General features: G+C 44.9%; 1 protein-coding gene across 1 annotated transcript; it reads left to right on the plus strand.

Moving 5' to 3' along the window:
* The first annotated feature begins 527 nt into the window (after nucleotides 1-527).
* On the plus strand, nucleotides 528-13,044 carry LOC148687182 (uncharacterized). The gene is made up of 7 exons (XM_088664280.1): nucleotides 528-1,382; nucleotides 1,416-2,138; nucleotides 7,647-7,773; nucleotides 8,309-8,412; nucleotides 8,518-8,644; nucleotides 10,136-10,225; nucleotides 11,210-13,044. The coding sequence occupies exons 1-7, from the start codon at nucleotides 528-530 to the stop codon at nucleotides 11,806-11,808; spliced, it is 2,625 nt and encodes an 874-aa protein (XP_088520406.1). The 3' UTR covers nucleotides 11,809-13,044.
* The last annotated feature ends 236 nt before the right edge of the window (nucleotides 13,045-13,280 follow it).

The following is a 13,280-nucleotide window of genomic DNA, read 5'->3' on the forward strand; positions in this document are numbered from 1 at the left end:
AAACTGCTGTTGAGAGCCTCCAATAATATTAAATATATTTTAAATATATAAATTAAGTATAAATATAAATAAAAACTTTTGAATATTTTCCGGGACTATAAGCACTTGGTGAAAGCTATAGGGGTGGGGTTGTCACTCACAGTCATTATGAATAAGCAGCAAAAAAAAAGAGTCTTTGGGAATTTAAAAAACAGGTTTTTTATGTCATAAACCTTTATCAGCCAGTGCCTGCTTCATATTTATATGTCTCTGTGTAAATATATAAATACATTATAGTTTGAAAAGTTGATTTCGCAACTGACATTTATAAACAGATTCTGACTTGGGAAATAAGGAGGGCTCCGACAATTTTATCCTTGGATGAACAGTGCACATTAAAGCTCATACAAATTCCCTTCCCTTAGATTTTAATGGGTGCTTCTATTGAAAAGCAGTGATTGATTTATTCTTTTTCTCTTTCTCCCCGCCCCCCCCCCAAAAAAAATTAGACTCGGCTGGATTGATTCACAGTGACTACCTCTTACGCAATGGGCAACCTGCAGAATAAGATGGAGAGGACAATCGAAAGGAACTGCTTGGGACCACAGCTCAGCATACAAGAGGCATGGAGCGGTTCCCAAAACCCTACTGAAGAATCTCCACTGGAGTCTTCCCAAGAGGATCTTTCTGAGTCGGAGGATGAGAATTTCATTCTGGCACTGGAGAGCAGTGTGGAGGAAGAGAAGGAATCTTCCGGTTTCAACACGCTGAACTTGCCACTTCCAGCACAAGCTGCAGCCCATCGTGGCAAAGTTCCCCTGAGCAGCACCCCAGGCGTGGTCCCAGAGCTGCATAGAAGCAGATGCCCCCTAAGACAGTCCTCCTCCACATCCCTTGAGCCAGAGGATGCCACCGCTATGGAGCCACCAGCAAAAAGGCAGAGGATCTCTTCCGTGTGGAGATACTTCATGACAATAAGCAAATTTGTGGTCCAGTGCCGTCTCTGCCATGGGGCGGTTCGCCTCGGGAGGCCTGACGGTTGCCAGCTGGTGGGAACCACTGCAATGCACAGTCACATGATGAGAAAGCACAGAGATGTCCTTGATAAGGCGTCAGGAAGTGGCAAGACTGCATCTTCCAGGCCTCGCACCCGGTCTGTCTCAGGGACTTTAGGATTGACGCCCGCTCTGAACAAGTCAGGCACTTCTAGATTGCAATCCACTTCGCTGGCTTGTGTAGCATGCCAGCCGAGGGGATTCACTTTGCTAGAGAGCACCAGCAGTCAAGATTTTGAGTCAAGGGATGGCAACACCGTGCTGGTACAGGAGGACCGTGCAGAGGAAAGGGCACTACCAGTACTCAAGGAAGGAGGAGCCTCTGGCTTCAAAAGGCCCCACTCCCTAGTCAACTCCTCCACCTGCTCTGGATCCTTTGAGCCCAAGGTTGCCACCAACATGGAGCCACCAGCCCATCATGGGAAAACGTCCTTTGTGCGGAAGCTCTTCACCAAGGATTCCAATAGCAAATCTGTGGTCCATCGCAATCTGTGCCATCAAACTGTTAGTCTTGGGAAGCCCAGCGGTTGCCAGCAGGTGGGAACCACCACCGCGATGCACAGTCACCTCATGAAATGCCACAAAGATGTGGCTGACGAGGCCAAAAGAAGCAGCAATACAACACACTCCTTCCCTCCTAGGCAGAAAAGAAAGGCAAATGACAGTCCCTGTGGAGGAAAGATGGAAGAGCAAGACTCTGTGGCAACTGACACAGGGGAAAAAGCAAGGGTAACTCCTCACACCATCCAGGTGAGGGGCAGTGTGACATCCTCAAACAGAACCGCACAGGAGATCCTGGGTGAGGAGGACGTCCTCAGCTCAGACGCTCGGCGCCAACGTTTCAGGCATTTCCGCTACCAGGAGGCCGAGGGACCCCGAGAGCTTTGCAGCCAACTCCACCGCCTTTGCCAACAGTGGCTGGAGCCGAAGAGGCACACCAAGGCTCAGATGCTGGACCTGGTGATCCTGGAGCAGTTCCTGGCTGTCCTCCCCCCGGAGATGGAGAGCTGGGTCAGGGAATGTGGAGTGGAGACCAGTTCCCAGGCAGTGGCCCTGGCCGAAGGTTTTCTCATGAGCCAAGCGGAAGACCAGAAGGAGGCTGAGGTGAGAGACTGTTTTGCTCTGGTAATTCCAAGGCCCCAATCCTTTAGTTGTATTTGGATTCACTGATCAATCTTCCAGCTGATAAATTACCAGATCCTCTCAGGTGCTAGGATTAGCAGATGGGGGGCCCTCTTGGTAGTTCCTCCACCCTCAGAGGTTTGGTGGGAGGCAGAAGGCCTTCTCTGTGGTGGCCCCTAAGCTGTGGCATTCCTTCCCCATAGAGGTACATCGGGTTACCTGCACTATACAGCTTCCAGCGAATGCTGGTGATGCTCATTTTTTACCCTAGCTTTTGAGGTGTATGCTTTTGGGACTCACCTTACTTTTATGAATCCAAGTTTTGAATTGTTTTTAGTATAACCACTGAGCCTAGGGCTTGCTGATCAGAAGGTCGGCGGTTCGAATCCCTGTGACGGGGTGAGCTCCCGTTGCTTGGTCCCAGCTTCTGCCAACCTAGCAGTTCGAAAGCACGTCAAAATCATAGAATCATAGAATCATAGAGTTGGAAGAGACCACAAGGGCCATCCAGTCCAACCCCCTGCCAAGCAGGAAACACCATCAAAGCATTCCTGACAGATGGCTGTCAAGCCTCTGCTTAAAGACCTCCAAAGAAGGAGACTCCACCACACTCCTTGGCAGCAAATTCCACTGCCAAACAGCTCTTACTGTCAGGAAGTTCTTCCTAATGTTTAGGTGGAATCTTCTTTCTTGAAGTTTGAATCCATTGCTCCGTGTCCGCTTCTCTGGAGCAGCAGAAAACAAGCTTTCTCCCTCCTCTATATGACATCCTTTTATATATTTGAACATGGTTATCATATCACCCCTTAACCTTCTCTTCTCCAAGCTAAACATACCCAGCTCCCTAAGCCGTTCCTCATAAGGCATCGTTTCCAGGCCTTTGACCATTTTGGTTGCCCTCTTCTGGACACGTTCCAGCTTATCAGTATCCTTCTTGAACTGTGGTGCCCAGAACTGGACACAGTACTCCAGGTGAGGTCTGACCAGAGCAGAATACAGTGGTACTATTACTTCCCTTGATCTAGATGCTATACTCCTATTGATGCAGCCCAGAATTGCATTGGCTTTTTTAGCTGCTGCATCACACTGCTGACTCATGTCAAGTTTGTGGTCTACCAAGACTCCTAGATCCTTTTCACATGTACTGCTCTCAAGCCAGGTGTCTCCCATCCTGTATTTGTGCCTTTCATTTTTTTTGCCCAAGTGTAGTACTTTACATTTCTCCTTGTTAAAATTCATCTTGTTTGCTTTGGCCCAGTTGTCTAATCTGTTAAGGTCATTCTGAAGTGTGATCCTGTCCTCTGGGGTGTTAGCCACCCCTCCCAATTTGGTGTCATCTGCAAACTTGCTCAGGATGCCCTCAAGCCCATCATCCAAGTCATTTATAAAGATGTTGAACAAGACTGGGCCCAAGACAGAACCCTGTGGCACCCCACTAGTCACTACTCTCCAGGATGAGGAGGAGCCATTGATGAGCACCCTTTGGGTTCGGTCAGTAAGCCAGTTACAAATCCACTGAATGGTAGCATTGTCTAGCCCACATTTTACCAGCTTCTTTACAAGAATATCATGGGGCACCTTGTCAAAGGCCTTGCTGAAATCAAGATAGGCTACATCCACAGCGTTCCCTTCATCTACCAGGCTTGTAATTCTGTCAAAAAATGAAATCAGATTAGTCTGACATGACTTATTTTTCAGGAACCCATGCTGACTTTTAGTGATCACAGAGTTTCTTTCTAGGTGCTCACAGACTGTTTGCTTAATGATCTGCTCTAGAATCTTTCCTGGTATTGATGTCAGGCTGACTGGGCGGTAATTGTTTGGGTCCTCTCTTTTCCCCTTTTTGAAAATAGGGACAACATTTGCCCTCCTCCAGTCTGCTGGAACTTCGCCTGTTCTCCAGGAATTTTCAAAGATTATTGCCAGTGGTTCTGAAATCACCTCTGCCAGTTCTTTTAATACTCTTGGATGTAGTTCATCTGGCCCTGGAGACTTGAATACATCTAAACTAGCCAAGTATTCTTGTACTACCTCCTTACTTATTCTGGGCTGTGTTTCCCCTGCTGAATCATCTGCTCCATATTCTTCAGGTTGGGCGTTGTTTTCTTTCTTGGAGAAGACTGAGGCAAAGAAGGCATTGAGGAGTTTCCCCTTTCTCTGTCCCCTGTTTGCATTTCACCATCTTCTCCTCTGAGTGACCCCACTGTTTCCTTGTTTTTCCTTTTGCTACGGACATACCCATAAAAGCCCTTTTTGTTGCTTTTAACCTCTCTAGCGAGCCTGAGTTCATTCTGTGCTTTAGCTTTTCTGACTTTGTCTCTACACGTGCTGGCTATATGTTTGAATTCCTCTCTGGAGATTTCCCCCCTTTTCCATTTTTTGTACATATCCCTTTTAAATCTTAACTCAGTCAAAAGTTCTTTAGATAGCCAGCCTGGCTTCTTTAGGCACCTTCCATGTTTCCGTCTCATTGGTATTGCCTGAAGTTGTGCTTTTAATATCTCCCTTTTAACAAACTCCCAACCATCATGAACTCCCTTCCCTTTTAGTATTACTGTCCATGGGATTTCACCCAGCGTTTCCCTAAGTTTTCTGAAGTTGGCTTTCTTAAAGTCTAGAATTTGGACCTTAGTATGCTTGGTTGCTCCTTTCCGCTGGATAATAAACTCCAGAAGAGCATGGTCACTCCCACCTAATGATCCTGCCACTTCTACCCCACTAACCAAGTCATCACTATTGGTTAGGACCAGATCTAAAATGGCTGATCCTCTTGTTGCTTCTCCCACTTTCTGGACAATGAAGTTGTCTGCAAGGCCAGTGAGGAATCTGTTCGACCTTATGCTCTTGGCTGAGTTTGACATCCAACAAATATCAGGATAGTTGAAATCCCCCATTACTACTATCTCACTTCCTTTGGAATGCTTGGCCATCTGTTCCAGGAAGGCATCATCTGTGTCCTCAGTTTGGCTTGGGGATCTATAGTAAACTCCCACAATGAGATCACTGTTGTTTTTCTCTCCCTTAATTTTGACCCAGATACTCTCAATTTGGCTTTGAAGTTTTAAATCCTGGATCTCTTCACAGGTATACATATCCCTAACATATAAAGCTACTCCTCCTCCTTTCCTGTTTGGTCTATTTCTCTTAAATAGATTGTATCCCTCTATTACTACATTCCAGTCATGAGACTCATCCCACCAGGTTTCAGTGATGCCTATTATGTCATATTTAGTTTGCTGTACCAAGAGCTCAAGTTCATCTTGTTTATTTCCCATGCTCTGTGCATTAGTATACAGACATTGAAGACCGTTGATCATTCCCCCATGTCTCTTATTTAAGGATATTTTCGTCCCACCACTAGGTCTGCATGCTGCTTGCTCCATTTGGTCCTTGACATTTGGATGATCACCTTCAGCATTTGATAGACTCCTACCTTCAGGACCACTGTCTCCCTCCCCCACATAAGTCAGTTTAAAGCCCTCCTGATGAGGTTTTTGAGTTTTGTGGCAAAAACATTCCTCCCAACTTTTGTGAGGTGCAGTCCATCACTTGCCAGAAGTCCATCTTCAAGAAACTGCAGACCGTGATCTAGGAATCCAAACCGTTCCTGTTTGCACCATTTGCGAAGCCAGTTGTTCACTTCCCCTATTTTTCCCTCTCTCCCTGGGCCATGTCGTTCAACTGGGAGGACAGAAGAGATGACAATTTGTGCATCTAATTGCTTCAACTTCCTGCCCAGAGCCTCATAATCATTTTTGATCTTCTGTAAGCTATGGCTTGCAGTGTCATTGGTTCCCACATGCACCAAAAGGAAGGGGTATTTGTCGGTGGGTTTTATGATTCCTTGCAGCCGTTCTGTTACATCTTTGATCTTGGCCCCAGGTAGACAGCACACCTCTCGAGACATCTTGTCAGGCCCACAGATCACTGCTTCTGTACCCCTCAGTAGGGAATCCCCTATCACCACTACACGCCTCTTCATAGGCTTGGTTGGGATTCTTCCATGTGCTGTCCCTTCCAAGGTTACCTGCATATTCCCGGAGGACTGACTTTGCTGCTCGTCTTCATATTCCTCATCAACTGTGATGAGGGAGAGATCCTCAGGTGGAGTCTGTTCCTCGTCTTCCATCAGCACTTCAAAACGGTTGTGTAATTCTAAGCACTCAGAGCGATCCCTGGGCCTTCTACTTCTATGAGTCACGTTCCTCCATACATCTGGCTGCTGTGTTGGGGAACTGACCTCCTCCTCAGGGAGATCCCCTGTCTCCTCCTTGGTGCAGACAGTGTGCTCTGCTGCATCCAAGAAAAGCTCCAGCTCCTTAATTCTCTGGAGCGTAGATACACGCCCCTGAAGCTGCTGCACCTTCTCTTCCAGAAGGGCAACCTTGTTTTCTAGTAGGGCAACCAACTTGCAATTGTTGCACGTGTAGCTACCCACATCCTTTGGCAAGAAAACAAACATTGCACAGGAATTGCAGGTGACAACGGTTGTTCCCTCCACCTCCATCTTGAAAACCTTGAAGTCAAGGGGGAAAGAGGAAGAGGCCTAGGTCCCCCCTAACAAACGTGTCAGACTTGCTGCCCTAGATCAAAAAGATGGGTCAAACTGCGGCGCGCGCCGCTGCACTCCAAGCTCTGACTAGCTCCGCCCACAGCTAATCACCTGAACTTCCTGACTCACACTTCTAGGTGAAAGGTCACAGCCAGAAACAAACAAGGTCACAGCCAGAAACAAACACCCACACAAGCCTGAACAGTCACCCAAATCCAAGAGGCAGCAGCCCTTCTGCTCCTTCCTCAGTCGCTGCACTCCAAGCTCTGCAAGTAGATAAATAGGAACCGCTACAGCGGGATGGTAAACGGCGTTTCCGTGTGCTGCTCTGGTTCGCCAGAAGCGGCTTTGTCATGCTGGCCACATGACCTGGAAGCTATACGCCGGCACCCTCGGCCAATAATGCGAGATGAGCGCGCAACCCCAGAGTCGGTCACGACTGGACCTAATGGTCAGGGGTCCCTTTACCTTTACCTTTTTATTAATGCTGCTACCTACTCTGGGACCTTAGAGTGAAAGGGAGGATAAATAATTATTAATTAATTATTAATATTGGCCCAAATATGATGTACATTGAAAAGTTAAGGCGGGTGGGGGGGAGACAATACCCAAATATAAGCCGCTCCCTTCCTCGCTTTCTCCCTTCCTGGCCTTGGGGGAGAAGACGGCGGACTACATTTGGGACAGGCACTGCAATGCCGCACTCCTGGCTGCATACCCGATACTTTCTTGTAAGGTGGCGAATATAAGTTGCACTTTAACTTTTCAAGATCGCAATTGGGGGGGAGTGTGGCTTATATACGGGCCAATACGGGAATAGTAACTTAATACTTGAACATTTACTCATCTTCTGTTATTTAATGGCACCCCTGGCCTTTGCCTGACCTGTTTCCTGTCTCTCTCCCCCCCCCACTTCCTTGCATGGGCTCCTATCTCAGGTGCAGGAGATGTCATCCAAAGCAACCTCACGTTTCATGGAGGCAGAGAACATCCTGCAGGATGCCACCGAGAGGCCACTGTTCAGGGAGATCAAGCAGGAGGCTGACATGGACACCACCTCTCTGGGTGAGGACCAAAAAGGAGCAGGTTTCAGCATGGTCTCTCCTTCTCTTGAATATGCCTGGATCCTGTGGGTTGCATTAATGTATCCTCTCAGGAATCCTTGTTGGGTGGAGACACCTCTCTTTGTAGTCCACCTCATTTAAAGATCAGCTTTGTTTCAGTGGGTTCAGACTGCATAGAAATACAAACCATCCATATATATTTGCATATATTTGCTCACAGAATATAACTTCAGACAACTTAAAGAACAGAAGTTGCATTTACTTAGCGTCATAACTCTTACACTGCTCATAGCATAAAGCATAATAACTTAGTTCACAAATACTGTGTATTCCAAGTTAAAATCAGAGCTCTCTTCTCCATTGCAGCCTCTTTTAGCCTCAGGCTATATTGCTGGAGATGGAGAATAACACACCCATTCTCTTCAGCAGCTTAGAACAAAGAGACACCACACCCAACATGGATGCCTACTAGATTAGCATTTGGGCTAAATCACAGGGCCTAAAATGCCTCCCCGTTTTCTTCGTCTTCCCAATAGGATGTCAAACAACTTTTGGAGACAGCGAGATGACCCCAGAGGTTCCTTCTAGACCTCCTCCTCTTTGTGCCGGACTGGAAATGGCTTCTGCCCAATTGGAACAGGTACGGGGTGGGTGGAATCGTTGGGGAAGTGGGCAGGGGACCCCCCGGGTTCCTTTTTCAGACCCCGCAAGAGGTGTGGGATTTGATGGGACATCCCTCTTTTAGGTTCCCATGTCCCTTGAGGAGGTGGCAGTTCGTTTCAAAGAGGACGAATGGGCTTTGCTGGATCCGGGCCAGAGAGTGCTGCACAAAGAAGTCATGGAGGAGAATTATGAGAATCTGGTATCTTTAGGTAAGGCTTCTTCTTGCTTTTGCCTGATAGATCCCGAGAGGAGGAATAGTTGCTGCTCTTTGTATGCGGCAGTGCATTGTGGGAAACGACACAGCGTGTGACAGTAGCTGACAAGGGCCTTTAGTGTGGCAGGCTCCACCCTGCAGAACTCCCTGCCTGAGGAGGTTCGGCAGGAGCCATCCCTGCCTTCTTTCAGATGTCTCTTAAAAACTGTACCTTTTAGTCACATATTTACAATATGGATCCCCCCCCCTTTCAGCCAGCTAGTATCTGTTGCTGTTTTATTGGTGTTTGTAAACACGTTTTACAGATATTTATTTTTTATTATTTTAAAGTTTATTTATTCTTTTCAAATTTATACATTTCTTTAATTTCACAATCATTTTAACATTTCAAAGTTTGACTCCATTCCCCCTCTTTCTGCGGTTCCTTAAATTTATTTTTTAATATCTTCTGCATATCCAAATTCATTTAATTTGCTCATTTAATTACCTACTTTAAATATAAACTGGTATGAAACTGCAGGTTATTACAGTAACCCTGCTGGTGTTTTTATCTGTTTGCAATTTATCTGTAAATATTCAATAAGGCGTTTCCATTCTTTTAGAAAAAGTTTATCTTGATTTCCTAAATAAATTAATTCATCATAAATAAATTTCAATACAATTTAGGTAGTTCTGTCCCTGTAACTCCCAAAAGAAAAGCTTCTGGTTTTTTTTTTACAAAGGTTATTTTGAACATCCTTTTCAATTCATTATATATCATATCCCATTAAGCTTACTGGCTTACCATTTTACAGATATTTATTCTGATTTAATTGAATTTATGCCACAAGCCTCCTTGATATATGCTGTGAAAGTGCAGGTCAAGGGGATTCAAATAAATAAGCTCTGGCCCCATCCTGTTGGGCAAAATACGCACCAACCGAGTGGCAACAGCGGCAGGGTTGACGAAATAACAAAGTCGTCTTCAGTATCTTTGCTTGCTTTTATTTACAATTATATACAACACACTCCTCTACTCCTTTCCTCTCATTTCACAATACATCACCACCACCACACCCATGAACCATTTGCTTAAATACAGAATTCAAAATAGTCAATTACCCAATCACATTACAGTAAGCAAACTCTACCTTCAATTATTCAAATTAGCAAAAGCTCACAGGTGTGTTAACATTCAGATCAAGGTTGCAAACACACATCTCTGTGTAGCACCATTGACCACATCAGTCTTAAAGGAAAAACCTAACACATCCATGCTATACTTTTAAGGCAGCATTATACCATTACCCAGGCCTATGCCTATTAAATAATCTATGACCGGCAAAAGTGTGTGGAGCAGGACTATTATTATGATCATAATTAGGTGTCTGTCAGTATGCTTTTTGTCATTGATGCTGTGCAATGTGTTTTAATGTTGTACTCCACCCTGATAAAGGGGAGTATATAAATTGAATAAATAAAAATATCTTATTTCTTTCAAAAAAAGGACTACCAATTTCCAGATCTGGCATCACATCGCAGAAAGAATGGGAAAATGCATTCATTGAGGGCTCTGAAGAACAAGAGACATTAGCAGGTAGGTGCTTAATTGAGATGGGACTCCCTGCATTTTTGGCCTAGCAAGCCATGCAGATACATAGCAGACATTTTTATTTCTGTGAGACCAGACTCTCACGCCCTCCTTAATTAAACTGGTGGGCACCAGAGGGAGACAGGACCTTTTTAGTGGTGTCTCCTGCGCTCTGGAATTTACTTCTGAAAGAAACAGCAGGGGCTCCCCTCAGTTTAAAAAACATCTTTATAAAAACTTACCTGTTTTCTCTTACCTGTAACTGAATGCTGCAGACGTAGCTCTCTACCCTGGCCTTGAGACCTGAGACATGTTTTGAGAGCCCGCCCCTTCCCTGGGACTATAATATTTTCTAAAATCCTTTTTAAAATTACGAATTTTGGATTTTTGTAAACCACCCCAGGACTTCCTGGTGGAGGGTGCGTAATAGATTTACTAATGCTAATAATTTATGCTACTTGTTTCACACACAAAAATATTTGGTGCTTGGTTATAGAAAAACCTCAAAGCAAGGCACATGTTGTATCATCAAACTACAGCTATTCCCCTGCAGGATTTGGGTTGTGCTTCGCCCAGTTAAAACAGAAAACAAGGGTAAATTCAAAAGATTAAAAATAGTAATAAACTACAAGCACATCAGTATTCTAGATATCTAGGTAGACTGGTCTGAGCAAAAATGTTTTAAGCAGGTGCCAAAAAGAGTCTCGTATCAATATGCAGTGAGTTCCAAAGTATAGAGACTGCCATACTAAAATATCAATTTCCAACAAATGCGGAACATATATAATGTGGCGTGTGTAACAGTTGTTATTGTTGTTTAGTCGTGTCCGACTCTTTGTGTAACAGTATCAGTTACTATTTCCTTTTCACCATCAGAGGCTGTTTAATGTATTTGAAAGGATTTGCATCCCCACTCAATATTTTCTACTTTCTTTGATTCATTGAGTTTCCTTCCTGATTTGAGGATCTGTTCCTCCTTGATTCTTTCAGGTGATGGGGGTGAAAGGGATGGAGAAAACTTTCCTCAAAGCAAGACAACTGAACAAAAGCAGAAGTGGAGGAAGAAACGCTTGGCTTCGGTGGGGGCTGGCTTCCATGAAGTTCCAATACTAGCAGAACATCGTGCAGGCAAGAAAAGGAATATTGAGAATGGAGAGAGACTGTTGATGTGCTCAGAGTGTGGAAAGGGTTTCATTGGCTGGATGAACCTTACTAAACATCTGAGAATCCACATGGGAGAAAAGCCACATGAATATTCAGAGAACAGGAAGCAATTCTCTCACGGTTCAGACCTTAGTGCACACCAGAGAGTCCATGTTGGCGAAAAGCGCTATAAATGCTCAGAGTGTGGAAAGAGCTTTGTTCAGAGCACGTACCTGAGAGTGCACGAAAGAATCCACAGAGGGGAAAAGCCGTACAAATGCTTCGAGTGTGGAAAGAGCTTCAGCTGGAGTGGAAACCTGAACAGGCACCACAGAATCCACACAGGGGAGAAGCCGTATCAATGTTCCCAGTGTGAGAAGAGTTTCCGCCATGGATCAAGTCTTAAACTTCACCAGAGAATTCACGCAGAGGAACGCACTTTATAAACATCGAGGTTTTGGTGGAATACACATGTTAATTCACATTACAAAATTTGCACATGGGAGAAACTCAATGGCTAAAAGCAGGCATAGGCAAACTTGGCTTGGCTCTCCAGCTGTTTGGGGACTACAGTTCCCATCATCCCTGACCACTGGTCCTGTTAACTAGGGATGATGGGAGTTGTAGTCCCAAAACATCTGGAGGGCCGAGTTTGCCTATGTCTGGCTAAGAGCCATGAATCACATTCAAGAATCCCCACAGGAAATGAGTTTGGGATCAGCATCCTTCAGAGCAGACTGCTTTAGGTTGTAGCAAAGAATGCCAGGAGAGTGTGGATATGATGGTATCCCTTCGGGAGAAAGCACATGAATAATTACAGCAACCTTCACAATCTGGTGCCCTCCAAATATTTTGGACTCCAATTCTCATCGGCCACATGCATCACAGCCACTGAGTTCCCCCAAAGAACTTGGGTGGTGGTCTGTTTTTTTTTAGCAAAAACCCACCTTCGCACCAAAATACAGAACAACCACACAGGATTTGCACCAGCCTGGGGCTATTGGGAGTTGTACTGCAGCATCTCGTGGCTTCGATGTTTTTGAATATCATTTATCACTGTCCCATTGTATATGAAAGGAAGTATTGGGCATCACTTTGATTGACTTGTTTATTTCTAGCGTCACATTCCCCCCCCCCCCAATTATGACTTACTGGCATTGCATTGTACCGGTAGTAGGATGTGAGGTCTTCCATCATTTCTGTGGCTCCTGGGCTGCCTCATGTGTAGCAGTGCAGAAAGGCAAGCGTGCTAAACCACAAATGCAATGCAATGAGCTATTTCTGCTTAGTTTTGTACACAGCACACACATTTTGATAAATAACAACCTTTTGCATTGCCTTGACTACATTTGAGAATATGTCTTAGAGATGCCAGTTTTGTGTGGATGCCTTTTGGACTGGATCTGAGCACATCAAAGAAGAGTTTCACTTAAACGTGTTGTGAATTTAAACAGAAAAATCCGGGAGGGAAAGACGGGCCTCCACAGTGCCATCTGGTGTCATAGTGTTGTATTGCATATAAAATGCTTTTTCTTTACCAGCCCGGCCAAATCCTTAATGTGATGGTCACTATGTATAAAATGTGCTGTGTGTATTCTTATTTTGTTACTATTTGTATTTTTGTTACTATTTGTATTCGTTGTATAAGGCTATTTTTTCTCTTTTAAATCTGCAAATAAAGGTTTTTTAAAATGAAACAAAATTTGGGGGAAATTGTGTGACCAGAGGCCTGGCTTTCTTTTTCTTTTAGCTAGTGATTGAAACTCCACAATTTAAAGCCTTTGAAAAGCACAGCAGCTGGAGACAGCCGTAGTCCTGAATCCCAGTTTCTGGGATTCATGGGTGGAGAGAGTTGTTCTTGCATCCAGGTCCTGCGTTTGGGCTTCCCATTAAAGGGATACCTTACCTCCCATTAACA

Source organism: Zootoca vivipara, chromosome 2 (genome assembly GCF_965207765.1).
Source record: "Zootoca vivipara chromosome 2, rZooViv2.hap1.1, whole genome shotgun sequence".
Lineage (NCBI taxonomy): Eukaryota > Metazoa > Chordata > Lepidosauria > Squamata > Lacertidae > Zootoca > Zootoca vivipara.

What these genes read in the sequence shown, in the direction of transcription:
- LOC148687182 (XM_088664280.1), top strand. Translation starts at nt 528, where the DNA reads ATGGGCAACCTGCAGAATAAGATGGAGAGGACAATCGAAAGGAACTGC. An exon ending in CATGGACACCACCTCTCTGG is followed by an intron (nt 7,774 to 8,308) that starts GTGAGGACCAAA and finishes TCTTCCCAATAG; the next exon opens with GATGTCAAACAACTTTTGGA. An exon ending in TGAGAATCTGGTATCTTTAG is followed by an intron (nt 8,645 to 10,135) that starts GTAAGGCTTCTT and finishes TTTCAAAAAAAG; the next exon opens with GACTACCAATTTCCAGATCT.